At 35.8% G+C, this 27,235-nt stretch overlaps 1 protein-coding gene and 1 long non-coding RNA gene across 3 annotated transcripts in view; one reads left to right on the top strand and one right to left on the bottom strand.

Annotated features, from left to right (window-relative positions):
* Window positions 1–27,018, bottom strand: part of LOC122438265 — a 35,476-nt gene extending 8,458 nt beyond the window's left edge. The window contains exons 1-3 of one of the 2 annotated variants that reach the window (XR_006268505.1): window positions 26,138–27,018; window positions 18,834–18,893; window positions 17,872–17,954 (exon numbers count right to left, since the gene is read on the bottom strand). This is a non-coding gene — a long non-coding RNA (uncharacterized LOC122438265). Of the gene's footprint in view, window positions 1–17,871; window positions 17,955–18,833; window positions 18,894–26,137 lie in introns of those variants that run through there. The other variant, XR_006268504.1, reaches the window with a different exon arrangement.
* RSBN1L (round spermatid basic protein 1 like) overlaps window positions 1–27,235 on the top strand; it is a 79,754-nt gene that overhangs the window by 47,546 nt on the left and 4,973 nt on the right. Inside the window, exons 3-6 of the mRNA XM_043462944.1 lie at window positions 430–1,070; window positions 15,198–15,335; window positions 19,075–19,217; window positions 22,467–22,634. Coding sequence (XP_043318879.1) covers window positions 430–1,070; window positions 15,198–15,335; window positions 19,075–19,217; window positions 22,467–22,634 — 1,090 coding nt within the window. The remainder of the gene's footprint in view (window positions 1–429; window positions 1,071–15,197; window positions 15,336–19,074; window positions 19,218–22,466; window positions 22,635–27,235) is intronic.

Below are 27,235 nucleotides of genomic sequence, written 5' to 3'. Positions count from 1 at the left end.
TAATTTTTAAGAACTTAAAGTAAAAAAGATACATATCAATGGAAAATATCTGCAGGGCATTCATTGTTCACATTGACTTTTGTTCAGCTTTCCATTTCTGATTTTCTGTATTTAAAATTTGAAGACTATGATTTCTAAAACATTAATTTCATTACTTCATTAAACACTGATTGAGCATCTAATGTCAGAATGGTACCATTCACTGTAAGCATAGCTGTCTTCAGCCTTCCTCTGTGTGTATGTGTGCCTGTGTGTGTGGAGAGAGGGAGAGAGCCTGACTAAATTATGATTATCCATACTGTGTAAAACAAGTCCCAAATATAAACTTCATTTTGTGTAAACTTTGCTTATTTTTATAAAACAGTTCCTGAAGCATGATATTTAAAGAAAGTAAAATACGTAGTTTCAAAAAAAAATTTTTCCCAACAGGTGGGAAGGAGAAACCAAAAACAAGTGTAGAAGACTTACAAATTAAGAAGGTAAAGAAGAAAAAGAAAAAGAAACACAAAGAGAATGAAAAACGGAAGCGTCCAAAAATGTATAGCAAATCTATTCAAACTATCTGCTCAGGATTGCTATCTGATGTTGAAGATCAAGAAGCCAAAGGTATCCTAAATGATAACATAAAGGATTACAGTGGAAAGAGTTTGGATACCAAGAATTATGATTCCAAAATTCCAGAGAACAGTGAGTTTCCATTTGTCTCATTAAAGGAACCACGGGTTCAGAACAACCTCAGAAGGCTGGACACTTTGCGGTTCAAACAACTCATTCATATTGAGCACCAGCCTAATGGAGGTGCATCAGTTATCCATGCCTACAGCAATGAACTCTCCCATCTGTCTCCTGTGGAGATGGAGAGGTTTGCAGAAGAGTTTGTGGATCTGGTGTTCAGTGAAAATGAGAACTCTGCAGCTTTCTATGTAATGGGTATTGTTCATGGGGCAGCTACTTATTTACCTGATTTTTTAGACTACTTTTCATTTAATTTTCCCAATTCACCAGTAAAAATGGAGATATTGGGAAAGAAGGATATAGAGACAACGACTATGTCCAATTTTCATGCTCAGGTAAGAGGTTTTAGTTGTGTTTTTTTTTTAAACTTTTAATTATATGTTTTAGACAAGTTAATTATGTTCTTTGATCCTCATTTTCTTACAGGTTTGCAATAAAAAAGGTAAGGATATAACGAAACCTCTTGGGGATATTAAGAATAAATTACTCTCTTGATGTGAACACTAGACCTTAAATTTCAGCTCCTATTTGTCTTTCTTAAAGATAGTGAAATAATTAAGATTCTGTTGTCCTTTTTTCCTTGGATTTATTTTGGGAGTGAAATGAATTTACGTATTTATTATTCCAGTCCATACAATAGTTCTCCTGCCTGAACATCACTTAAAATTGTCTTCTTGCTTTATGCAGTAGTGCTTTAAAAGTGCTTAGCATTGGATTCGTCATATGGAAGGTGCTGAATAAATGTTGGGTATTCAACATATTGTGGTACAAAGGAATCATTAGTTAAATATGTGATTATGTGAGAATATTAGCATATCTGCATGTATTGACCTAATTTCTATTTCCTACCCTTCTCATTGTAGAATATACATTATTTTAAATTAATTAATTAATTAATTTTGGCTGCATCATGCAACTTGTGGGATCTTAGTTCCCTGACTAGTATTGAACAGTCAAAGACTGGAATGCTAACCATTGGACCGCCAGAGAATTCCTGAATATACCTTATTTTAGAATGCAGAGGCAGAATCCAGTCCACTGGCTTTAATTAGAAGTGAATGTAGGCCCCATCTAAAGGCTGGTGCATCATTATTCATTCTCAGATCAGAGACTGCTTAGGCTGAAGATCAGCAATTTTCATGTTTATCTGTGCTAAAGTTTCCAGTATTCTAAGTAATAATTGATATTCTGGTTTGAAAAGAGGAAAAAAAGTGAAGAAAGTTTCAGAGAGATCTTAGTGATCATCTGTTCCAATCTTTCTCAACTTAAACATAGATAGGAGTCATCTAAGGTTTTAAGGTTGGCAGCAGTGCCAGAAGCAGAACACAATCTTCTTAATCTCCACCCAAAACCCCTTTCCTTATTTTGAGTATATATCTTTTTTTGTGTTTGTTTAATATCTGTTCAAGTTATAGTTTCCACTTTAAATGATAGTCTGGACATTCAGTCACACCCACACATACCAACCTCCCCACCCCACAGTATGTTTGGTGTGTATTCTATAATATACTGGAGTCTGGATAATGTGCTTGTATTTAGCATTTTAATATGTGTGTGTGTGTGGAGGGGCACTTACTGTTGGAGAATTAGAATTTAAATATTTTTTAGAGCTGAAAGGGAGCTGTAGAGCATTTGTCACTTGCTCTGTCATTTTATAAATTTCAGAATGGTTAGTAGTTAGACTGGCATCTAGTAATAGTGTCTGCTATTTACTGAGTACTACCTATTGACTACCAGGAGCTGCTTTAAGTACTTTATATGTGATAACCCATTTAATCTCCATTACCATTTAATTTTAGCAATGAGGAGAGAGAAGAAATAACTGCCCAGAAACCTTTGGTATTAGATCATTGATTTGTTTTTCATTTATTTTATGTCTGCTAAGTGCTAGGTTTTATGGTAGACCTCTTGGCTTCCAATGTAATTTGTTTCCACTGTATCATAAACTTACTTTTGCCGTACAATGCAAATTATTTCAGTCATCTTTTAAATGTCACAATACATATATTTGCTTTTCAGATAGCTTTTAAGGTTAGGAAGTATTAATCTTTTATTAATGGATGTTTATTAAATGATAAGCATTTTCATCCTAACGTGTAATATATGCAACATGAAAACCATACTTCTGTTGTTAAATACAATATCTTGCTGGGACTTGTTAATCAGGCCGGTGTGTGACTAGGTAGTGAGTCTCCAGTCCTTGTAGAGCCACCTACCCTATTGCCGTTACCTGTTAAAGAGTTCTTGGATAACACATACATTTGCAGCCTTTGTTACCACTTGTGGCTCTGGCCCTGTGTCTGTGTGATTTGGCAGCTACAGGGACTGCTTTTACCTCTTTAGCTTTAGATGTGGTGGTGGGAAATTGCCTGTGCAGCATTCATGTGCCTTTACCCCCGTGGTCCTCCAGATCCAGCCATTCCCCTGGTGTGAGAAGGAATACCTCGCGAAAAGCTCCCCTGAGCTGCTCATTTGATGTTTCCCCAGACCAGATTCTTTGTTTTTTTTAAGAGCTTAGAAGACTGAGGAAGTTGTTTTCCTTAGACTAGTTGTCTGAATATTTGTTTAATTAAAATCAGAGCAGCGAAAATCATTTGCCCTATATCTATAGACACTAAAGGATGACAATATAAGTAAGATGTAGCTATTTCTATGATCTTTATAGTGATAAGGTTTATCTTTGTAATATTACTCTGTAGTTTTCACAAAAATTCATTTTATATCTTTTTAGCTTTTATGCTTGAATCATGTTAAAGATTTTTTGGTGTATGTATCAGTGTATATCTGTGTACACACACACACACACACACACACACACACACACACACACGGCACTGACAAAAAGGACCAAGGCACAAGACGTCCTGTTCTTTGGTCACACACACACACACACACACACACACACACACACGGCACTGACAAAAAGGACCAAGGCACAAGACGTCCTGTTCTTTGGTCATGGTTACACACACACACACACACACACACACACACGGCACTTTGGTCATTGGTTACACACACACACACACACACGGCACTTTGGTCATTGCACACACACACACACACACACCACTGACAAAAAGGACCAAGGCACAAGACGTCCTGTTCTTTGGTCATTGGTTTTGGATTTCTTTTTACTTGTATAATTCTGTTTTTCATCTTCCTCTATATCCCTGCAGATGGCCTGAAAAATTTGAAGACATAGTGGAATTATATGTGGTCTTATAGGTTATGTCATTTTTCTGATGTTGTGACTCTGAGGTTAGTGATATAATATCAGTCAAACTGTATGGTAAAATTCTGTTTGAGAATAAAAATGGATTTTTGTGGAAAGCTTGTAATGTATCTATATCAGATATTTGGCTATAGATCAAATCAAAGAAACTCAAAACTAAGTGGCTTAGAGGTATTTCTCACAATTTGTTGGCCTCTCTGGACAGTCTTTGTCAGCTCAGTTGGTGACTGGATAGCTTCATTCATGTCTGGTGGTTTTCAGATCAGTTGTTCTTAGGAGACCTTGCTGGACCAGTTGTTCTTAGGAGACCACCATGTCTGGTGGTTTGATGCAGTGTCAGTTGGGGTGATGATCACGTTCTTCTCATCTTCTTGCAGGTTAACGGGCTTGTACACGTGGTGGTAGTTGCAGGACTTATAGAGCAGAAAGAGTGCGCCTCTGCTTGTTCTGTGTTTGCTAATGTCCCACTGGCCAAAGGAAGTCACGAGGCCAAACCCAGATTCACTTCTTGATAGTAGGAGTGGCACAATCATATTGCTCAGAAGTGAGTATACGTGCTTGTGAAGAGATTTTGGCCATGTGCAATCATCCACATCTCTCTTGGGCTTCCCCTGTGTCTCAGACAGTAAAGAATCTGTCTGCAGTGCAGGAGACCTGGGTTTGATGCCTGGGTCAAAAAGATCCTCTAAAGAAGGGAATGGCTGCCCACTCCAGTATTCTTGACTGGAGAATTCCACGGTGAGGAGCCTGGAGTACTACAGTCTGTGGGGTCACAAAGAGTAAGACACGACTGCGTGCTAACACTTTTACTTTTTCACATCTGTCTTAGTCTACTGTCTCTATTTTGTTCAAATAGTCATTTGGACATTTATCATTCTCCTATGTCTTTCATGGTATGGGAACATAAACGCAAGTAAGACAGGATTTTTATCTGTCAAGGAATAATTGAGATGATTGTCTTGACACACAGTATTTAATCAGTGTGCTTTCCAACTTACTACTACTGTGAGGATATGAAAACTGGGGCAGTTATCTTCCAGTCACCTTTTTCCCGCCCTCAAACCTGGTTCTGAATTACTGCTAGCAAATAATTTACATCAAGTGTTAACTCATGATTAAATCTACCAATATTTTAATAGCGAGTTCAGTTCAGTTCAGTCACTCAGTCATGTCTGACTCTTTGCAACCCCATGAATCGCAGCACGCCAGGCCTCCCTGTCCATCACCAGCTCCCAGAGTTTACTAAAATTCATTTCCATTGAGTCAGTGACGCCATCCAACCATCTCATCCTCTGTCATCCCCCTTCTCCTCCCTCCTTCAATCTTTCCCAACATCAGGATCTTTTCAAATGAGTCAGCTCTTCTCTTCAGGTGGCCAAAGTATTAGAGTTTCAGCTTCAGCATCAGTCCTTCCAGTGAACATTCAGCATTGATTTCCTTTAGGATGGACTGGTTGGATCTCCTTGCAGTCCAAGGGACTCTCAAGAGTCTTCTCCAACACCACAGTCAAAAGCATCAATTCTTTGGCACTCAGCTTTCTTTATAGTCCAACTCTCACATCCATACATGACTATTGGAAAAACCATAGCCTTAACTAGATGGACCTTTGTTGGCAAAGTAATGTCTCTGCTTTTTAGTATGCTCTCTAGGTTGGTCATAACTTTTCTTCTAAGGAGCAAGCATCTTTTAATTTCATGTCTGCAGTCACCATCTGCAGTGATTTTGGAGCCCCCCAAAATAGTCAGCCACTGTTTCCCCATCTATTTGCCATGAAGTGATGGGACTGGACGACATGATCTTAGTTTTCTGAATGTTGAGCCCTAAGCCAACTTTTTCACTCTCCTCTTTCACTTTCGTCAAGAGGCTCTTTAGTTCTTCTTCACTTTCTGCCATAAGGGTGGTGTCATCTGCATATCTGAGGTTCTTGATATTTCTCCTGGTAATCTTAATTCCAGCTTGTGCTTCTTCCAGTCCAGCATTTCTCATGATGTACTCTGCATATAAGTTAAATAAGCAGGCTGACAATATATAGCCTTGACGTACTCTTTTTCCTATATGGAACCAGACTGTTGTTCCATATCCAGTTCTGACTGTTGCTTCCTGACCTGCATGCAGATTTCTTAAAAGGCAGGTCAGGTGGTCTGGTATTCCCATCTTTTTCAGAATTTTCCACAGTTTATTGTGATCCACACAGTCAAAGGCTTTGGCGTAGTCAATAAAGCAGAAATAGATGTTTTTCTGGAACTCTCTTGCTTTTTCGATGATCCAGCAGATGTTGGCAATTTGATCTCTGGTTCCTCTGCCTTTTCTAAAACCAGCTTGAACATCTGGAAGTCAATAGTTATTAAATCTGATTTGAATCTTAGCCCTGGCTCTGCAAAATGAGGGGAGAAAACTAACAGTTATTGATTTCACTTGGGGTCATTCATTCATCATGCTAGGCCAATGAAAATGATTCAACATGGCATCTTTGACCATTGCCTTCCTTTGTACTGAATTTTCATTTTGACCAATTGTGCTTGACATATACAACTTAAATGGTTGATCTGATCTGCTATGGCAGGAATCAGATGTTCTAATTGAGAACAGAGACTTTTTCCTTTATTATACTAATTTAAATAATGAGTAGTAACACATTGATTCTTATTTTAGTTATATGGATATTTTTGAAATAAAATATTGATTAAATGTTATAACCTGTTACATATTTTACTTTGGAAGGGTATGCTGGATGTGGTGGGGAATAGCTCCCCCTTGTGGCACATCTATTTTTGTTAGATGCTTAGATGGCCTCAGTGGAAGGTGGTGAGCTTGACTTGTTTTTAATAAAAACTCACCAGGACTGGACCAGTGGCTGCTTCTGCTCTCACTGCCACATTTTTTTATACTGTAGTAACTGTCCTGTTTTTTGTATTTTTTTTTTTGTATTGATGATAATACTTGCTAGAAGCATCTATAATATCTTTTCTATTTATCGTGAGTTAACTATAATATATACTATCCCCTGGAGAAGGACACGACATTGCACTCCAGTATTCTTGCCTGGAGAATTCCACGGACAGGCAGCCTGGCGGGCTGCAGTCCAAAGGGCTGCAGAGAGTCATAGACAGCTGAGCGACTGAGCACATAGTGTATACTATAAAGTGTTCTGTGCAGTTTTTAATATCTTGGGATGTTGACAGGTACGCTAAAAGAAAACAGGTAAATAAGAAAAACAGATTTTGAAATCAAAACAGTTTGTTTATTGCTGGGTGAAATAAGTTTGTTTATTTTGAGTCTTCTCAGAACCTTATAGCGTTTAGTAGTGTGTCGTGAACCTCCCAACCAGAAGAGCTTTCCAATCTTATTGGACTATAGAGTCTTCTCTTCAGGGACTGGCACATCAGGGAGCACATTTTAGGAAACAGCATTATTTCGAGTGAGTCATTCCTAGTGTTTTTTTTAATTACATATGTCCAGTTTGCTTCTCTTGTTGCAGCAATTTTTATAACTAAAATAAGAGAAAGCAGTATATTTTTGGCAATGTATTACCTGTCATAAAGCCTACTTTTTTCTTTAGTGGCAAGCCAAATGTATCTTTGTTTTTAAAGATTATGTGAGGAATAATGAATAGGGTTTTAGTTTAAACATAATCTAATTGAACAGTCCCTTTCCCATTAATCAGAACTTACAGTTACTGATAGTGGGTACAAAAAGTCTTCTCTTTCCTCCTCTCTCATTCCCCTTACTCCCCTTCATAACATTTACAGAGAATAAATGGAATAAATAAAGGGAAATATGAAAGTGTAGTCATGATGGTGGTAGGTTTTTTGTGGAGTGGAGGACTCTAGGGGAGGTTTAGGTTAAAAATGTTACATCTGTTGATAGCTTTTACAAATATAAATATCCTTTCTGCCTTTTATTATGTTGTCTTCTGAGAGGTATACCCTTTAAGGAATATATACCTTTTAAGGTATACCTTTTAAGGAAGCATATAGGATATGTTTTAATGCAGTGCTATATATTGATATTTTCAATTTTTTAACTGCATCAGAAAACTAGTAATTTGATTAATGTTCACTGAAGCAAATACAGTGATCTTATTATGCAAAGTGTCAACAGGATGTGAGATTTTCCAGATAAGTGGTTTTTCTGAATAATGGAAGCATACAGTCTTAAGAACCAAGATTTTATTGAAGATATCCTTTTTACTGAGGATTGTTGTTGTTCCGGAGAAGGCAATGGCACCCCACTCCAGTACTCTTGCCTGGAAAATCCCATGGATGGAAGAGCCTAGTGGGCTGCAGTCCATGGGGTCTCGAAGAGTTGGACACAACTGAGCAACTGACTTCACTTTCACTTTTCACTTTCATGCATTGGAAAAGGAAATGGCAACCCACTCCAGTGTTCTTGCCTAGAGAATCCCAGGGACGGGGGAGCCTGATGGGCTGCCGTCTGTGGGGTCGCACAGAGTCGGACACAGCTGAAGCGACTTAGCAGTTGTTCTTCAGTCACTAAGTTGTGTCTGACTCTTTGTGACCCTATGGACTGCAGCATGCGAGGCTGCTGTGTCCTTCACCGTCTCCTGGAGCTTGCTCAAACTCTTTGAGTCGGTGATGTCATCCAGCCATCTCATCCTCTGTCGCCCCCTTCTCCTCCTGCCTTCAATCTTTTCCAGCATCAGGGTCTTCCAGTGAGTCGGCTCTTCACATCAGGTGGCCAAAGTCTTGGAGCTTTAACTTCATTATCAGTCCTTCCAGTGAATATTCAGGGTTGATTTCCTTTAGGATTGACTGGTTTGATCTCCTTGCTGTCCAAGGGACTCTCAAGAGTCTTCTCCAGCACCATAGTCTAAAAGTGTCCATTCTTTGGCATTCAGCCTTCTTTATGGTCCAACTCCCACATCCAAACATGACTACTGGGAAAACCAGAGCTTTGACTGTGCGGCCCTTTGTCAGCAAAGTGATGTCTCCGCTTTTTAATACACTGTCTAGGTTTGTCATTTTCTTCCAAGGAGCAAGTGTCTTTTAATTTCATGACTGAGCATATTCAACATAATTTATGTTTTTATTTCCATCTAGACTTGTCATTATGGTGTTATAATTCCGATGAGCTAGGGCAGCTGCAGTTGGGTATACCTCTTGCCACTCCTTTCCCTTGTAATTGTAGTTTCTTATCCTTTATGATTTTTTATATTAGCTGGAATTATGCCAAGTGTAGAAACATATGTAGGAAGAGTATCCTCATATGAATCATGGCCTTTGTGACATTTATTTTAACTATGTAGATATTGTTTCAGCTCTTACTTTTTCCTTTTCCCATCCCACTGCTCTTGAATTGTAATTGTTGGATAAATTATTTTTGGATAATTGGGACTTTTTCCCTAATGATTATTGTAGATTTCTTTTTGTTCCATGCTACAGAAGAAACTTAATTATTTGCTGTATAATATTTCATTATTACAGATGTCATGTAAATCAAGGCATACTGTTTTTTTTGTGTGTGAGCGGTGTGTGGATTATATTCTTCTATCTCAGGTTTCATCAAGAAATATATACTTTTTGAATTTGAATATGTGTAGTTTTCCATGTTTGAAACATTAATTGTTCAAACAGATTTAGCGTATGTTTGAAGTATCGGGTTATTAATCTAGAACGTGAAAGTGTTAGTTGCTCAGTCGTGTCCAACTCCTTGAGACCCCGTGGACTGTAGCCCGCCAGACCCCTCTGTCTGTGGAATTCTCCAGGCAAGAATACTGGAGTGAGTTGCCATGCCCTTCTCCAGGGGTTCTTCCCGACCCAGGAATCAAACCCCGGATCTCCTGCATTGCAAATTCTTTACCAGCTGAGCCACCAGGGAAGCCACAAGAATATTAGAGTGAGTTGCCATTTCCCTGTCCAGGGGATCCTCCCAACCCAGGGATTGAACCTGTGTCTCCTGCTCTGTAGGCAGATTCTTTACCCACTGAGCCATTAAAAGTTGTATTAATATGAAGTTGCTCGGTCGTGTGTGACTCTGCGATCTGAACCCATGGACTGTAGCCTATCAGGCTCCTTTGTCCATGGCATTTTGCAGGCAAGAGTACTGGAGTGGGTTGCCATTTCCTTCTCCAGGAAGGAATTAAATGATATGCATTGAATGGTATATAAATAAAAGTTACATTACAGTGTGTTTATTTATTTTAATTGGGGGTGTGCATGTATGCATGCTAAGTCACTTCAGTCGTGTCTGTTTGTGACCCTATGGACTGTGGCCCACCAGGCTTCTCTGTCCATGGGATTCTCCAGGCAAGAATACTGGAGTGAGTTGCCATGCCCTCCTCCAGGGGATCTTCCTGACTCAGGGATTGAACTCACATCTCTTAATGTCTCCTGCATTGGCAGCTGGTTTCTTTACCACTAGCACCACCCTGGAAGCCCCTAATTGGGGTATAGTTGATTTATATTATTATTAGTTTCAAGTGACAAAATAGTGCTTCGCAGTTTTTTTTAGATTATACTCCATTTAAAGCTCTTACAAAATATTGTCACTATTTCACATTCTGTACATTATTTCCTTGTAGCTTATTTATTTTGTACGTGGTGGTTTGTATTTAACTCCCTGCCTCAATCTTGCTCGTCCCCCTCCCCCCCACCCCTCTTCCCACAGGTAACCACTAGTTTTCTATATCTCTGAGTCTGTTTCTTTTTCGTTATATTCATTAATTTTTTAGATTCCTTATATAACCAATAACACACATAGTATTTATCCTTATGTAAGTAATAATATACATAGTATTTAGCTTTCTCTGTCTGACTTATTTTACTTAGCATAATACTCTCTCAAGTCTATCCATGTTGTTGCAAGTAGAAAAAAAAGGCATTCTTTTTTATGGCTGAATAGCATTCCACTGTGTGTGTGTGTGTGTGTGTGTATATATACACACACACCATGTCTTTGTTATCCATTCATCTGTTGTTGGACACTTGGGTTGCATTCATATCTTGGCTGTTATAAATAATGCTGCTTTGAACCTTGGGATGCATTTATTTTTTTGAGTTAGCATTTTCAGTTTTTTTGGATATATACTCATGAATGAAATTGCTAGATTGTGTGTAATTCTATTTTTTAGTTTTTTGAGGAACCTCGGCTGTTTTCCACAGTGGCTTCACCAGTTTACATTCATATTAACAGTGTACAAAGGTTCCTTTTTCTTTACATCCTCTCCAACATTTGTTATTTTTGATCTTTTTGATGATAGTCCTTTTGACAGGTGTGAAGTGATGTTTCACTATAGTTTTGATTTGCATTTCCCTGATGATTAGTGATGTTGAACATCTTTTCTTGTGCCTGTTGGCCATCTATATATCTTTTTTGGAAGAATGTTCAGGTCTGGCCATTTTTTAATTGAGTTACACTGTATTTTAAAATTCAGATTGCTTTCTCAAGCTAAGATTGTAATGAATTTAATTTTTAAAATTTAGTTTTAAATTTAAATATATTTATATCCATTCTATTGAGTCATCAGATTATTATCTTTAATATTTGGAGAATGAATGTTTAGAAGAAAATTCTTTTTTCTTTTAAACCCAATAGCTAAGTATATGTAATTTATATAGAGACCATACTTTCTAGTGGAATATATACTTATCTGTGGTTTTAATAGTGGACAAACAAATGTACTTTACAGTTTTAGCACATTTTGGTGAAAAGGGAAGGGACTTGTGCTTTTATTATAGCAAATTACATGTGTAAAAGAATTTTACATATATATGTATTTTGCCATGAGATGACAAGAACTATGAAGATTCAAGTACCATATTTAACATTATAATCCAACGTGTAGAGTCTGTGTTTACTTTATTCTTTAAAATTTAGTTTTTTCCGTATATCCTTTGAAATATTTATGAATTTTAATAGGACATACTTCAAAAAAATCATCAACAAATATAGCGTTGTTTAAGGAGCGTCAAACATAGGATTGGTTTGCTAGCGTGTGAGATGAGTGCAATTGTGCGGTAGTTTGAGCATTCTTTGGCATTGCCTTTCTTTGGGATTAGAATGAAAACTGACCTTTTCCAGTCCTGTGGCCACTGCTGAGTTTTCCAAATTTGCTGGCATATTGAGTGCAGCACTTTCACAGCATCATCTTTTAGGGCTTGAAATAGCTCAACTGGAATTCTGTCTCCTCCACTAGCTTTGTTTGTAGTGATGCTTCCTAAGGCCCACTGACTTCACATTCCAGGATGTCTGGCTCTAGGTGAGTGATCACACCATCGTGATCATCTGGGTCATGAAGATCCCTTTTGTACAGTTCCTCTGTGTATTCTTGCCACCTCTTCTTAATATCTTTTTCTTCTGTTAGGTCCATACCATTTCTGTCCTTTATTGAGTCCATCTTTGCATGAAATGTTCCCTTGGTATCTCTAACTTTCTTGAAGAGATCTCTAGATCTCCCATTCTGTTGTTTTCCTTGATTTCTTTGCACTGATCACTGAGGAAGGCTTTCTTATCTCTCCTTGCTATTCTTTGGAACTCTGCCTTCGAATGGGTATATCTTTACTTTTCTCCTTTGCCTTTTGCTTCTCTTCTTTTCATAGCTATTTGTAAGGCCTCCTCAGACAGCCATTTTGCTGTTTTGCATTTCTTTTTCTTGGAGATGGTCTTGATCCCTGACTCCTGTACAATGTCACGAACCTCTGTCCATAGTGCATCAGGCACTCTGTCTATCAGATCTAGTCCCTTAAATCTATTTCTCACTTTCACTGTATAATCATAAGGTATTTGATTTAGGTCATACCTGAATGGTCTAGTGTGTGTATTCTATGTCTGAATGTGTGTATTCTTACATATACTCTCTTGGAAAGAAGAGAGTCCAGCACCATCCATTCATTTGACTTTTGCTTTAAAAGTATGTTTTAAGTACCCATTTCTTTACATTCACTTGTGCTTAGCATTTCAGAAGGATTCTCTCACTGGAAATTCCTCCTTCCTCAAGTTAATTTGTTGATAATTGAGTCACTGCCCAAATCATTAAGTTGATCATTATATTGTGATACAGTAGAACGAACCAGCTGGATGGCAAAGACTGGATTCTGGCTTGGTTAGAACTGGTTAATAGTTTAGACAGTTATTGAAGTTTAAACAAGACAAAGAAGTTTGAAGCACAGAAAATTTACTTAATTGTGTGAAGTGGAAATCCTGCCTCTCAAATATGACTTGTAATCAAATGATACGTTTCAAAGCACTTGTGAACTTGTGTTTAACAACAAAAGGTATTTGATTTCACTGAGATATTTATGAATTGTAATAGAAGTCTTTTAATTTTAATGAAGTCTCTCAGAAAGTCATGATCATTTGCAGATCTAGTACTGAGGCCACAATCTCAGAATCAGCTAACAAAATTGATATCAATCCTGATAATTTTGTTAAATTTTAAGTTGATATTTTTAGCTTTGTTAGATTGCATTACATAAATGCATAACAATGATTAATTTTACTGTTGTGGTACTGTTAGTATATCTAAACATCTAGAGCCTAAATATTGTTGTAAAGTCAGATACTCACTTTCTGTTCTCTCAGTATTGGAGATGCTAGGAACTTTTGGGAGACAGGAAAAAGATCAGACCATGCGTACAAAATGGTGACACAGACCCCAGCTTTTTTTTTTTTTTCTTTTTTTGTAACTTGAAGAATTGGGGTAAGGTTTTATGTTTCTGAGAAGTGAATTTGTGGCAGTTCATGAAAACTTTGAAATTCTGGTAAATGAATTTATTAAGACAATGATGTATCATTGTTAACAATGTTTTGCTTATTACTCTAAAAAATAAAATTATCTAGTGTTTTAGTCTGGAGAAGGCAATGGCACCCCACTCCAGTACTCTTGCCTGGAAAATCCCATGGACCGCGGAGCCTGGTGGGCTGCAGTCCATGGGGTCGCTAAGAGTCGGACATGATTGAGCGACTTCACTTTCACTTTTCACTTTCATGCATTGGAGAAGGAAATGGCAACCCACTCCAGGATTCTTGGCTGGAGAATCCCAGGGACGGGGGAGCCTGGTGGGCTGCTGTCTATGGGGTCGCACAGAGTCGGACATGACTGAAGCGACTTAGCAGCCGCAGCAGTGTTTTAGTCAAATATTCTGTTAAGATAGAACTTCTTTGTCCTGTTTTTGATGTGGGTGGGGGCTTAGATACTTTGATACATAATACTGTGTTTACCAGCTGTGGTTGTAGGGATGCAGCTTGTGATCTGAACATATTTTAGAGTCTGTGTCCCTTTGTGATGAAAATTTACCCATCTTGATTTACCTGGTATATCGGACTTCTCATTTTAAAACTGGGATAGGCCCAGGCAAACTGAGACAATGTTATTTCCCTAAAGTTAGTGGCCACAAAGGCTAATCCAGAGAAAAAGATGTTTGTTTATGAAAGGAATTTGTTTTGCTTTAAAGATACTTGTGTTTGCTAGTGTTAGCATATGAGGTTTCTCTGTAAGGTTTAGACGTACTTTTGAAATTTAGGACCAATGATTCTTGAGGTATAGCCTCTTTTATTTTGGTTTAAATTTGAATGATAACCATTTGCTCACACTGTACAGGTGGCTTTACATAATTACTGTTTTCTTTAGAAATCTGAGATCAATTTTTCTAGTTAAAGAAACTAAAACTGAAGGAATTTAACTGATTTCTACCAGCATAACTGGTAGATAGCAAATGTAGATTTGGAACTTAGGACTTTTGGTTCTCCAGCTCTAGTAGGTTTTCATCAGAGAAGTATAAGCTGAATCTTAGGTTAACATGCTAAGATCTAGAAAGGAACATAATTCCTGGTGGCCTTTTTGACATACAAAGTACTGATGATGGTTAAATGCACTGTTTTCAGAGGGTCTAGTTTTGAAAATTCTGATGAAAAGGTATGAACTATTTAGGAAAATGTAGGTATAGGAACTTTTAAATATAATTTCAGTAGCATTATAGATCAAATAATAAACTGTGTTGAAAGGAGAAACTATATTATCAGGAAGTATGCTGTTTATCTCAACTCTGTTTTCATAAGCAGTGTGTAGTAATAAATAGCCAGAGAAGGTAAAATACCTCGATTTTGTGCATATTTTTTTTGGTTTGTTTTACTGTTTGTAAAAGGCTTTTTTGCTTTGTTTCGCTTGCCTCACATTTTGTTTTAAAAATCTGAGACAGAATAATTTAGAATTATGCAGCGGTAACAGGAATTGTCTTATGTTTAATGTAATTAAATCCATATCCTTCAGGTAAAAAGAACATATTCTCACGGTACTTATAGAGCTGGCCCAATGAGACAAATCAGCTTGGTGGGAGCAGTTGATGAAGAAGTGGGAGATTACTTCCCTGAGTTCCTTGACATGTTGGAAGATTCACCATTTTTAAAAGTAAGAGAAAACAATGTGAAGCAATCTGAGTTGTGTTACTTTCATGCTACCAGTGATACAAATCATGGCTTTTCAGAATTATAAAATTTTTTATTTCAGTTGATTTGGCAGGAAGGGAAGAAGAGGTGAGAAACTAAAAGTAATTCTTGTGTGTGTGTGTAACTTCTCAGGTACTAATTGTAATGGCAAAGCTGAGTGGTAGATCAGAAAATGATACTTGCCTGTAGCTGCCATTAGAAAAATAAGTTTCATTGGTTTATCACCATTTTATAAACTTGAGTGCCAGAGGATTTAAGAAGAAGTACAGGATAGATGCTCACCACAGTGTTTGCAACTGGGAAGTGACAGTTGGGTGTGTGGAAAACTGGCCTGGCAAGTTGTATAACTGTATTTCAGCTTTGGAGATCCTAGCTGGGTTGGGCAAACCAGTTAAACTTTCTGGGCTTCAGTGTCCTCATCGAAAAATAAGGTATTTAAACAATGCAGCTTTAAGGCCCCTATAAATTCTTTAAATGATTTTGAGACGGATTCTGTTTTCTTTCTTCCTCTCCTCCCTTGTTTTCCTTCCTCCTTTCTTTTTTCCTCCCTTTCTTCCGTTTTCTTTCTTTTCCCAGCAGTTCCTGCATTCCAGAAAATATTTCTTCTTATGGGCTGCTAGCACTATCCTATTGAGAGAAAAATCTCTGAACTATGTAGTTAGGTCAGTTATTTAATCAGTAATTCAAAGGTGAAAGTGTGACAAGATTAGTTTATCTCTAATACTTGGTACACATTCTGTAGAACATCTCTCTCTCTCTCTCTTTTTTACTTCTTGCTCAATTTTCTAGCCTATGTGTGTATATATATCTTTTACTTTTTCATCCTACTCTATTTTCCTTTTATTTCCTTTTTTGTTCCTTTTAAACCATTGGTTCCTTGTCTGTTTCTCCCAGCTAGTGACATGGAATTTGGTTGCATTTATTTTGAGTGGCATTTTAAAAATACCATCATTTCTTTTACAACATAGCATTTCCTTTATATTCTCAGAATTGAATTAGAAGTTTCAAGCCTCATTCAAATTTATTTTTAAAAAATCGCTAAGATCATAAGCTTTCTAGACTTTTAGCTGTAATGCTAGATGCCAGAATAAATGGAATATATCAGAGTTTTGACTGACTATAAATTAGACCTAGCATTCTATTCATAATTAGTCAAACAAGTGGAACCAAAATGTCATAACATTTTTAGTTAAGCAAAAATTAATGTTTTCTAAAATATATATACATATTTTAGAAACATAAACTGAAATGGGAGCACTGAATATGAAATAGAAAAAGTGAAACAAGCTAAATAAAAATTAAAGATCATCATACAGCCCTATTGTTTTTAAATATGGCTGCTTCCTTAGAATCACATTTGGAGCTTTGGAGAAGGAGGAAAAAAAAAAGCCTGGGCATTTATATTTGTCAAAAAATTCCAAGATAATGCGAATGTGCATCTGGAAAACAGGAAATCAACATGCGATACAGTTTTATTAACTAAAATACAGATTTTGTTCAAATTTCACATTTTAAGCTAGTGTCCATTATTTGTTTTCATGCATTATTTTTAAGAGTCCACATCATATTTAGTTGCATTGAGCAGCTTCAGCTACATGCAGCAAATTCTGATAAATTATTTTTTTTTCATTTTTATTCTGTTACAGATATTTTCTAGTTTTCCTTGTTATGGCTTCTTAGATACACCTATCATTTAAAAGTGGATGCTTAATTTCCAAATAGATAGGTTTTTAAAAGTATCTTTGATGTTAATTTCTCACCTAACTGCTTTTTTTTCTGTAATCACCCTCTGTGCTTTTTTAGTCTTTTACCTTTTTTGAGGCTTTTCCAATGGTGAGTCAAAGATTTCTTTTGGTAAATGTCACATTGTACTTGAAAATATGTGAGTTATTTTCAGATATCTTTTGATATTGATTTCTAAAATAATTCCACAGTGATAAGAGAACAGATTGTGTATGATTTCAATACTTTCAGATGATGAAATTTTTGCGCTGTTTTATGTCCCTGGATATGTTCCAGTTTCTCCTGGTTTATATAGTCTGTGGGAACTTGAATAGGGTTTGTATCCCGTTGTTGTGTGAAAATTCTATAAATCTTAATTATGTTGAATTGGTTCATGGTGCTTTTCAGGTCTCCTTTATCCTCCTACTTTTCTGTCTATTCATTTTATTAATTTTTGAGAGTTTGATATTGAAACTACAACTAAAAATCTTTATTTATTTATTTAAAAAGTTGTAATATATACTAGAACTATATGTAACTTTGTTCTGTATTTTCCAAGTCTCCTGTAAATGTTATCATACTTTCATAATTTAAGAAGTAAAGAAAAAATAAAAAAATCATTTAAATATTTATATTTCAGATTTTAATCTTAAAAGTAAATGAGCGAAATAAATGCATTCTTCCTGGAGTAATGTAATTTGACAACCTCCCCTTTTTGAAAAGGGGGGGGTATAGTTTATAAATACCCGTTTTCTCACCGTTTTATGGACAGTGACTCTTCGTCATTCTCTGTTGCTCCTGTTTTCTTTTCAAATATTTTAATCCCTGGTTTTAGACCAGCAACCTCTTCAAGGAACTACTACACAGAAATAAATTTTAATTTTGGTTTAGTTTTCCTCTTTGTTCTGTTAGGTTTTAATTATAACTACTCAAAGAGGTAGCCCCCTTTTATTTGAGGTATCCATTTTTTAAAACTCAGTTGGTCATTTTTATAGATTGTCATGGAAGATAACTTGCTTATTTTGCCAAATTGTTAACTTATATTGTCGGGTTGGTTTATTTTTCTTTCTTGGTTCTTGCCTTATCACAATAAAAATTTGGAACGACTGACTAAAGGGTTTAAGACAACTGACAAGTTACAGCTCAGTTGAGCTCAAGCAGGCAGATCTTTTATTAGACAGACACCCCCAAAATATGAAAACAGGCCCACCCCAAAGGAGTCTTCCTTTTCCATCTGGGTTCCCCCTTTTTATACTTCCAGTTTCTTCCTTTTGGTTATGCCCTGTGCAAAATAGAGCTTCTATTCACCACCAGTCAATGAAAGGGAATGCAAATGGGCATACACGCAAGCCCGATTGACAATTGCAAGTCATATAACAGTAGACTGTGTTGTTTATATATTTCCAAAATTCAGTCTGTTATAATCAGATGTAGTATATTTATGAACCCTTAATGGGCCCCTAGCTGCCTAAGATTACTTGGGGAAGACCCTGTGGTTATTTTGTATCCACTGTGGGCCTAGGGTACATGTGCAGGAGTTGGAAAAGTAAGTCTCTGTGGTTATTTTTGTAGCATATCTGTGCACTCTCCTATGTGTGTCTGGGATGGGTTTTAGAGATCTGCTTGCATCCCTTTCAGCCAGGCCACCCCTTGTTGCTCATGCCTATCTTCCTACTTAACAATATGACCCATATATTTGGTAGAAAGATTAACAAATGATGAATACAGTGAATCATACCTCTGGCAGAACTGGAGAAGTGGAGGAAACCATCCAAGAATAATTATCCTCTTGATGTGTCTGAAATAGAATATTTTGAAGGCAAACTTATGAATATATTAGAAACTTAGAAATATATTTAAAACAGGTACATAATTCAAATGTATATATGAAATTTTGTGAAGGACACAGTAGTCTTTAATATATATTTGAAGATTAGTTTTAAAAAATAATTGATTTCTATGTCATTATTTGCCTCTAGTGTACACTGCCCTGGGGGACACTATCTAGTTTAAAATTAGAGAGTCGGAAAGATAGTGATGATGGTCCCATCATGTGGGTGCGCCCAGGAGAACAGATGATCCCTGTGGCTGATATGCCAAAGTCACCTTTCAAAAGGAAAAGGTATGTTGGATATAAATGTTTATTGCTGGGAATGAGTGTTTGTACATTGGTATGTATGCATTTGTTGAAAGTTGGAGGAAGAAGGTAGGGGAAGTTTAGAGCATAACTGAAATGTAAATTCAAAAATGGTTACACATGCTGATATAATTTCTTATAAATATAAAATATAAATAAAACATGAAAAATGGCAGGCAAATGACAAATTGTAACCAGAGATGGGAAAAATTGTCATTCACAACAGGGACATTATAAACTGTATTGGAATAAATTGAATAAATATTCAGAAACAAATATAAATAATATTTTAAGAAAACTAAAACATCTATGGAGAATATAAAGAAAGATCTAAGCAGATATTTAGATCTATACTCTGGATTGAATACAAATGGTAGTCCTTTAGAATTTTAGGATTCATTTGGACTCACACTTTTAGCACTGGATAAAATAATTTCAAAATTCATATGGAATAACAAAGTCAGCAGGTAGTCTAGAAAGCTGTGAAAGAGAAGATACGTGTGAGGGGGGACCTTATCTTACTCAACATTAAAAATTACCATAAAGGTCAAAAAGATCACTGGAATAGGATAGAGTACACAAATAGATCAAAGTATAATGGGAACTTAATAATAAGATAAATGGGGAAAAAAAGTTTATTTAATGAATAATGCTGGCATAATTGGAAGTCCATTTGAAGGGAAACAAAGCCATAACCCCAGTGTTATATAAGAAATAAGGGATTTGAACATAATAAGTAAAAAAAGAATAAAAATACCAGAATAAAATACTTAAGCTTAAGAGAGACCTCCCTAAACAAAGATGCAAAAACATACTGGTGATACTATTGTGAGAAAAAAGACATCAACACAACGAAGCTCAAAACTGGACTTGTATCGTGACAGACTAAAGTTAATATACAAAGAGCCTTTCTAAATGAGAAGAAAAATGTGAGAAAAAAAAAAACCCAATAGATAAATAGGCCCTAGGTAGTCAATTGTATATTAAGTGTATGTTAAAAGAATTATGGGATATTATTTTTACCCATTGCATTGGCAGAAAGTATTAATAGAGTGATTATATTACAGGGTGGTAGGTACATGAGGAAACAGGGTCATATATATTATTGGTTGATGGGTGAGCTTCTGTAATCATTTTTTTAAAGTAATCTAAAATAGCTCATAAAGCTTCACACACACACACGCGCTCTCTCTCTCTCTCTCTCTCTCTCTCTCTCTGAATTAGGATCCCTACTTTTGGGAATCTTTCCCCAAAAACAAAAGCACTAAAGATAAATGCATAAGAATGTTAATTGCAGCATTTATTATAGTGAGATCAAGTATAAAATGATCTCATTGTCCATTATTAGAGTGGTTGAATTCATTTTGTTATATTCCTATGAAAGAATGGGGCTTCCCTGGTGACTCAGCTGGTAAATAATCTGCCTGCAATGTGGGAGACCTGGGTTCGATTCCTGGGTTGGGAAGATTCCCCTGGAGAAGGGAACAGCTACCCACTCTGGTATTCTGGCCTGGAGAATTCCATGGACTGTATATAGTCCATGGGGTCGCAAAGAGTCGGACACAACTGAGTAACTTTCACTTATAGAAGAATGTGGTGAAATAGTTAATTTCATCATATGAATTTTTGTCTGTTGAGCTGAAAGAATATCCCATGAAAAGAGCTAAATGTAGAGTATATGCTAAGTACGATTCTGTTTTTATGAAGAAAAAAAACAAACGTGTATAAGAGTATATATATGTAAGCACAGAGAAACGTGTAGAAAAATGTACATTAGGTTAACATTGTTGGGAATGGAGTAGGTGATCTTGGGGGGAGGTAATACCTTTTTTTTTTAGATACATAAAGATGGTCTCTCTTTTTATTATTTAAAAAAAAAAGAATAGGGAAAAATGGTGATAGAGTAAAATGTAGGTTACATGAGAGCATGGACAATGTTATGCTTGTTACAAATGTCTCTAGCACCTAAACAGAATGCCTGGTGCTTAATAAATAAATTTTTGTTGAATGAAATTTTTACAAGTTCATTTTTTTTTTATAAGTTCATTTTTAAGTTGGGAGTAAATGGTAAGCTTGATATGTATCTCAATGATTAACTTAAATTTATAAATCATTTAGAGAATCCAAAAGCCTCTCCCCAGAACAATGCAGATGTACATAGATTGTTACATGTAATTTAAGGGAGTTCACCAACCCCTTGAGGAACTCAAGAATTAAAATCCATGGTACATACATGGTCATTTCCCATCATGTTATAGTCTTACCAACTAATGAGAACATTGCCCTAGGCACTGTGCCAAATGCTTTGTTTTTTTTTTTTTTTTTTTTTTGGGCAAATGCTTTTAATCAAGTCTCAGTTCATTAGAATGTGGTATAATGAGACCAGACTTGCTTGTTTGAAAACCTGTTAACTTTTCACAGAAAGCAACATCATCGTCTAGCTTTCTGATATCTATAAAACATTAATCACAAAAAGGAAAAAAGGATATTAAAGCATGGTGTATGTGTCTGTGTGTCTCTGTGAATGTATAAAACTTTAAGACAGGAATGCACAAAGAGCGGTGAAGTAGTAGAGATTGAGGGTGGGAAATAAAGAGAAGCAAAAGGAAGAGTGACCCTAGGGGATAGACTAGGATGAGATAAGAAAATGATGGGGGCAATCCTGATTTGTCTCTGTAAGCAAAAGAAAAATCATACAGGGTGATAAATAAGATGATGACTCCCAAAGTAAATTCTTCTCACCCTGTTCCCCTTCTGCAGCAAAATTTGAGAGGGTTTCTGCAGTGAGTGAGGCTAGGTGGTAAGCAGTTTCTGTATGTGTATGGATTCTAGAATGTGAGTGGTGGAGGAGAGGGCCAGTGGGAGATGTCTGTCCTCCACAGTGGAGCTACAGTGTTTTTTTTCCCTCCTACTTCCAGTAAACTATGTGTGTTTTATGGAAGCACTTATTGCCAAGTGTTTTCTTGCTGTTTATATTTTGGTATTTCTCCCACAAGCATATAAACTCCCCCAAGAATAAGAATTTCTCTTATTCACTGCTGTCTTGTTGACTAGCTCTAGTGCCCAGGTAGTACCTGACTTACAGTAGGTAATTATTTGTAAATATTAATGCATTTTAAAAAGTTAAACCTGTGAATGCCTTAATACAAACGTTTGAAGGCAGTTAAGCCTTAATATTTAAGCCTACCTCTGTCTCTTTATATACATATATATATGTAATTTTTTTTTAAACAGAACTACCAATGAAATAAAAAACCTGCAGTACCTACCTCGAACTAGTGAGCCCCGTGAAATGCTCTTTGAAGACAGAACAAGAGCTCATGCAGATCACATAGGACAAGGTTTTGAACGACAGACTACAGCTGCCGTTGGAGTGTTGAAGGCCGTGCACTGCGGAGAGTGGTACATGTTAACTACTGCTACTTAATGGCTTCTGAACTTTTTCTTGGGAAGTTTTTCAGTAATTCTTCTTAATGTGGGGGAAAAGGTTTCAGTTTCCTGTGTTTGGATATTGTTTTTGTGTAATTGCACTAAAGATTTGCAACTGATAGAATCTAGATTTTATCTTTTGGATTTGACTGAAATAGTTTGATTTTCTACGTGACTGGAGTTGAAAACAGTTGTCTTACATACAGTAATGGAGAACCCAAGGTTCACCTGATGCTTACTGTATGTCCACTTACAAATGTTCAGTTAATTTTCTCTGCTTTTTGGCTCACAGTTTTTATATAAGGAGACTAAGACTCAGGACTATCAAATAGTATTATCATAGTCATATAGCTCATAAGTGGCAGAGCTCAGTCTGATTTCAGAACTGACTCCAGCTTCTTGTGCTTTTCCTTTATACTGTTTTAACTTGCTGTCTTTTTAAGGTTTGGTATCTATTAAGTGTTTGTTTACCTTAGTATATTAGTATTTTTCCAGCTGTGCTTGCAAGTTTCACTAAATCTTTTGATAGATTAGAAAAAATTGATAATTTTCTTAAGGAAAATGGATAATATACTTAAAGTGGTTGTCTCATACATTAAGAGAATTTCCATTTACTAAATTGACAAAACCCGTAGAGCAAAGCTATATTTATACTGTAAGGTAACTTTGGTCAATTAGGTTTTGTTTTCAAATTGGGTATTGTTTGGGTATGAAACTTAAGTTGAAATATGCTATTTCACTTATTAAAGCAGTTGAATTAAATACTTAGCATGTAAGAAAGTTTTCTAAGTAAAAAGAAACTTTAATTCTGAAAATATAAAATGTCAGTATTGTTGCATAGATTTCTAAGATGTTTTGAATAATATGGCCTGTATTTTCTACATGAGGAAATTGTATTTTCAAGAGTTGTGAATACAAAATTGACCCTATGTTCAAAAAAGAAAATTTAAAGTAATATTTTATAAATTAATACTGAATGGGGAAGCCAGTGTAAACTGACTTTCTTCCTTAACATAAATGAAGCTTTATCATTTCAGATATGCAAAGTAGCTAGTACCAAGCTAACCCTATGAGTTCTTTAGGAAAATGATGTTAATAATTTAGTAGTTTATGATTCAATAATAATAATAATTGTGTTTATGTTAAATGGTAATATCTGTGGTGATTCCCATACAGTTTCAATGTTCTTACTACAATCTGGTTTAAAATGCTAATTTCGTCAAAGACTAAAGGCAAATTTGTCTGTGGAAATCAGTACAACAAACCCATTTCAGATTAATGGGATTTTTCTTGAATGTTTGGTAAAAAGATTTAAGAGTGGCATCAAAATTTATTAAAGTGAAATCTGATTTACAGATAGTATTCAATAAAGTTAGCCACATATTATATTTTTCCTCAGAGATAAATATTCTTGTTTCTTGGCCTTAACTTTATTTAAATCTCTTTCAGGTTTCTTTTAATTATTGTTCATGTTTGCTTTTTCTCCACTTTATATGTGATCTGATGTTAGAGATTGTTTCCTTTCCTTCACAGGTCCATCATAGTTCACTATAGTTACTGAATTAAAAAGTCCTTGAAGCTAGCAATTTCACAGTGAAAAAGACTATTGTCAAATTATATTAGGGGACAGATTTAAGAATATTCCTGAGGTAGATTTTGGAATGAGATGTTGCTAGTTATGAATTTTCTCACTTTTGTAAAATACAGTTTACTTTATCTACCAGTGATGCTTTGATCTCTTCAGTTCATTTTAGTCACTCAGTTGTGTCTGACTCTTTGCGACCCCATGAATCGCAGCACGCCAGGCCTCCCTGTCCATCACAAACCCCCGGAGTTTACTCAAACTCATGCCCGAGTCGGTGATGCCATCCAGCCATCTCCTCCTCTGTTGTCCCCTTCTCCTGCCCCCAGTCCCTCCCAGCATCAGGGTCTTTTCCAATGAGTCAACTCTTCGCATGAGGTGGCCAAGGTACTGGAGTTTCAGCTCCAGCATCAGTCCTTCCAATGAACACCCAGGACTCATCTCCTTCAGGATGGGCTGGTTGGATCTCCTTGCAGTCCAAGGGACTCTCAAGAGTCTTCTCCAACACCACAGTTCAAAAGCATCAATTTTTTGGCGCTCAGCTTTCTTCACAGTCCAACTCTCACATCCATACATTACAACTTTGATCTCTTAATATTATAATAAAGATAGTAAGAAAATAATTTGGTTGATACTTTTAAGATGGTTTCATGGCTCTGATGCAAACATGGTTTATGATCGCTTTACTATTGTTTCTTGCTGTTAACCTAAGCTGTACTAAGGAAATTGGAGCACTGTCTTAGTGTTCTTATCTTAGCATTTTGGGTTCTCCTCTTTTTCTCAAGGAGACATTAGGTATTAGATGATTGATTTTATCTTACAGCCTGGCTTAACACGAATTTGAGATACAAGACTTAAGTTGATTTAGACTATAAAGAGATCTTAAACTAGATAGACTTGTGAAGTGTTGGTCAATTTTTAGTATTAGGAAGACAAAATACACATAGATTTATATATTTAAGGTTGCCTCTTGGAATTCAGTTTTTTGAAAAATCAACTAATGGAATATAATTTGTATTCAATAATACAAAACTTGTTATAAGTATACAGTTAGATGTGTTTTGACTAATATATACAGCCATGTTAACCACTACCACAATTAAAATATAGACCATTTTGTTTTTCTTGTATCCCTTGACAGTTAATCTCTCCCCATTCTTACTCTAACTCGAGACATCTATTAACCTATTTTCTGTCTTTATAGGTTAGCATTGCCTAGTCTAGAATCTCATGTAAATAGAATCATATATTGTCTGACTTCCCTCACTCAGTATGATAGTTTTTAGGTTTATCTAAAATCTAAAATTTAGTGTTAGGTGTCTTAGTAGTTCATTCCTTCTTGTTGCTGAGTGGTATATCATTATATGGATATATCACAATTGATTTATCCATTCACCTGATGATAGACATTTGAATTGTTTCCAGTTTGGGATTTTTATGAATAAAGCTCTTATGAACATTTCCTTACAAGACTTTGTGTGCACATATAATTTCATTTCAGTAAATACATAGACATGGAATTACAGGGTCTTAGAATAATGTACAATAATTGTGTGTAGAGATAATTCTAAGTCTACAAAAGAAGTACTAGAATTTATCTAAGTCACAAGATAAGACAATATTGAAAAGTTAGTTGTATATAACTATATTTTAGCAGTAAATACTTTGAAAGATTTTGAAAATGAAAAGAAAAAATAATGCCAGCTTGTAGTAAAATAAAAATTATGAAATTCTTAGATTAATTTTTTTAAATAAGTGACTTACACTAAAAACTACAAAACACCAATGAGAAAAATAAGATTTACAGAGATGTTAAGAGATATACCTTGTTTATGGATTGAAAGACTCCATATTATACGTCAGTTCATTCCTTTTCCCCACTTTCCTTTCTTACCTTTTTTAGTGTTTCATTATATCTCCACTGACTTCCCAGGTGGTACAGTGGTAAAGAATCCACCTGCTAAGGCAGGAGACACAGGAGGCATGGGTTCCATCCCTGGGTTGAGAAGATCCCCTGGAGTAGGAAATGGCAACCTGCTCCAGTATTCTTGCCTGGAAAATTCCATGGACAGAGGAACCTTGTGGGCTTCAGTCCATGGAGCTGCAAAGAGGCAGACACAACTGAGCATGCACTGTTATACCTCTAACTATTTGCTTAGTAGTGGTTGCCCTAAAGTTATCATAGTGTATCTTTAAATAATATCATACTTTTCTATGTATAATGTGTAAGAATTTTCAACAGTGTATTGCCATCTTTCCATGCCCCCATTTATGGCCTCTGTGTTAATTATTATACATTTTGCTTTCTATATTCTATAACATCACCCCCCCCCCCTCATATGTTGCTTCCTTTGGCATTAAGGATATATTTCTGAAAATATTTTAAAAATAAGAATAAAATAACTTTCATATTTACTATTACTTGCATCCTACATTGCTTTGAATAGATCTGCATTTTCATTGAAATATCAGTTTCCTTCAGCCTGAAGAAGTTCTTTGACATTCTTTGTTGTGCAATCTTCTGGTGACAGGTTCTCTCAGTTTTTGTCTGAAAATTATTTATCTCACGCTTTCTTAAGGATATTTTTGGGGATACGGAATTCTAGATTTACTTTTTATTTCAAATACTTTAAAGATAGTCTGCTTTCTTCTGGCTTGCATTGTCTCTGATGTAGCGTGCAATCATTCTTACACTCTTTCCCTGTATATTAATATGCATAAGTTTTAGATTTTCTCTTTATCACTAGTTTATTAAAATAAATTGGTTATGATTTGCCTCAATATGATTGGGGGGGTGGTATTTATTTTGCTTGGAATTCCAGAATCCATTTTGAGCATCTTTTATAAACATGTATGTGTATATTATTAATTAATTGAAGAGTTTGGGTGTGTTTAGAAGTATAATTAAAGATACTATTAACCTCCACAAGTAGAATGGTAACAGTTTACTTTATAAGCACTTTCCTAATAAATGTCTCTTAACTTTTTTAAA

The sequence above is a fragment of the Cervus canadensis genome, chromosome 3 (genome assembly GCF_019320065.1).
Source record: "Cervus canadensis isolate Bull #8, Minnesota chromosome 3, ASM1932006v1, whole genome shotgun sequence".
Lineage (NCBI taxonomy): Eukaryota > Metazoa > Chordata > Mammalia > Artiodactyla > Cervidae > Cervus > Cervus canadensis.
Note: the sequence above shows the minus strand (reverse complement) of the source record. Positions and strands in the feature narration are given on the sequence as shown.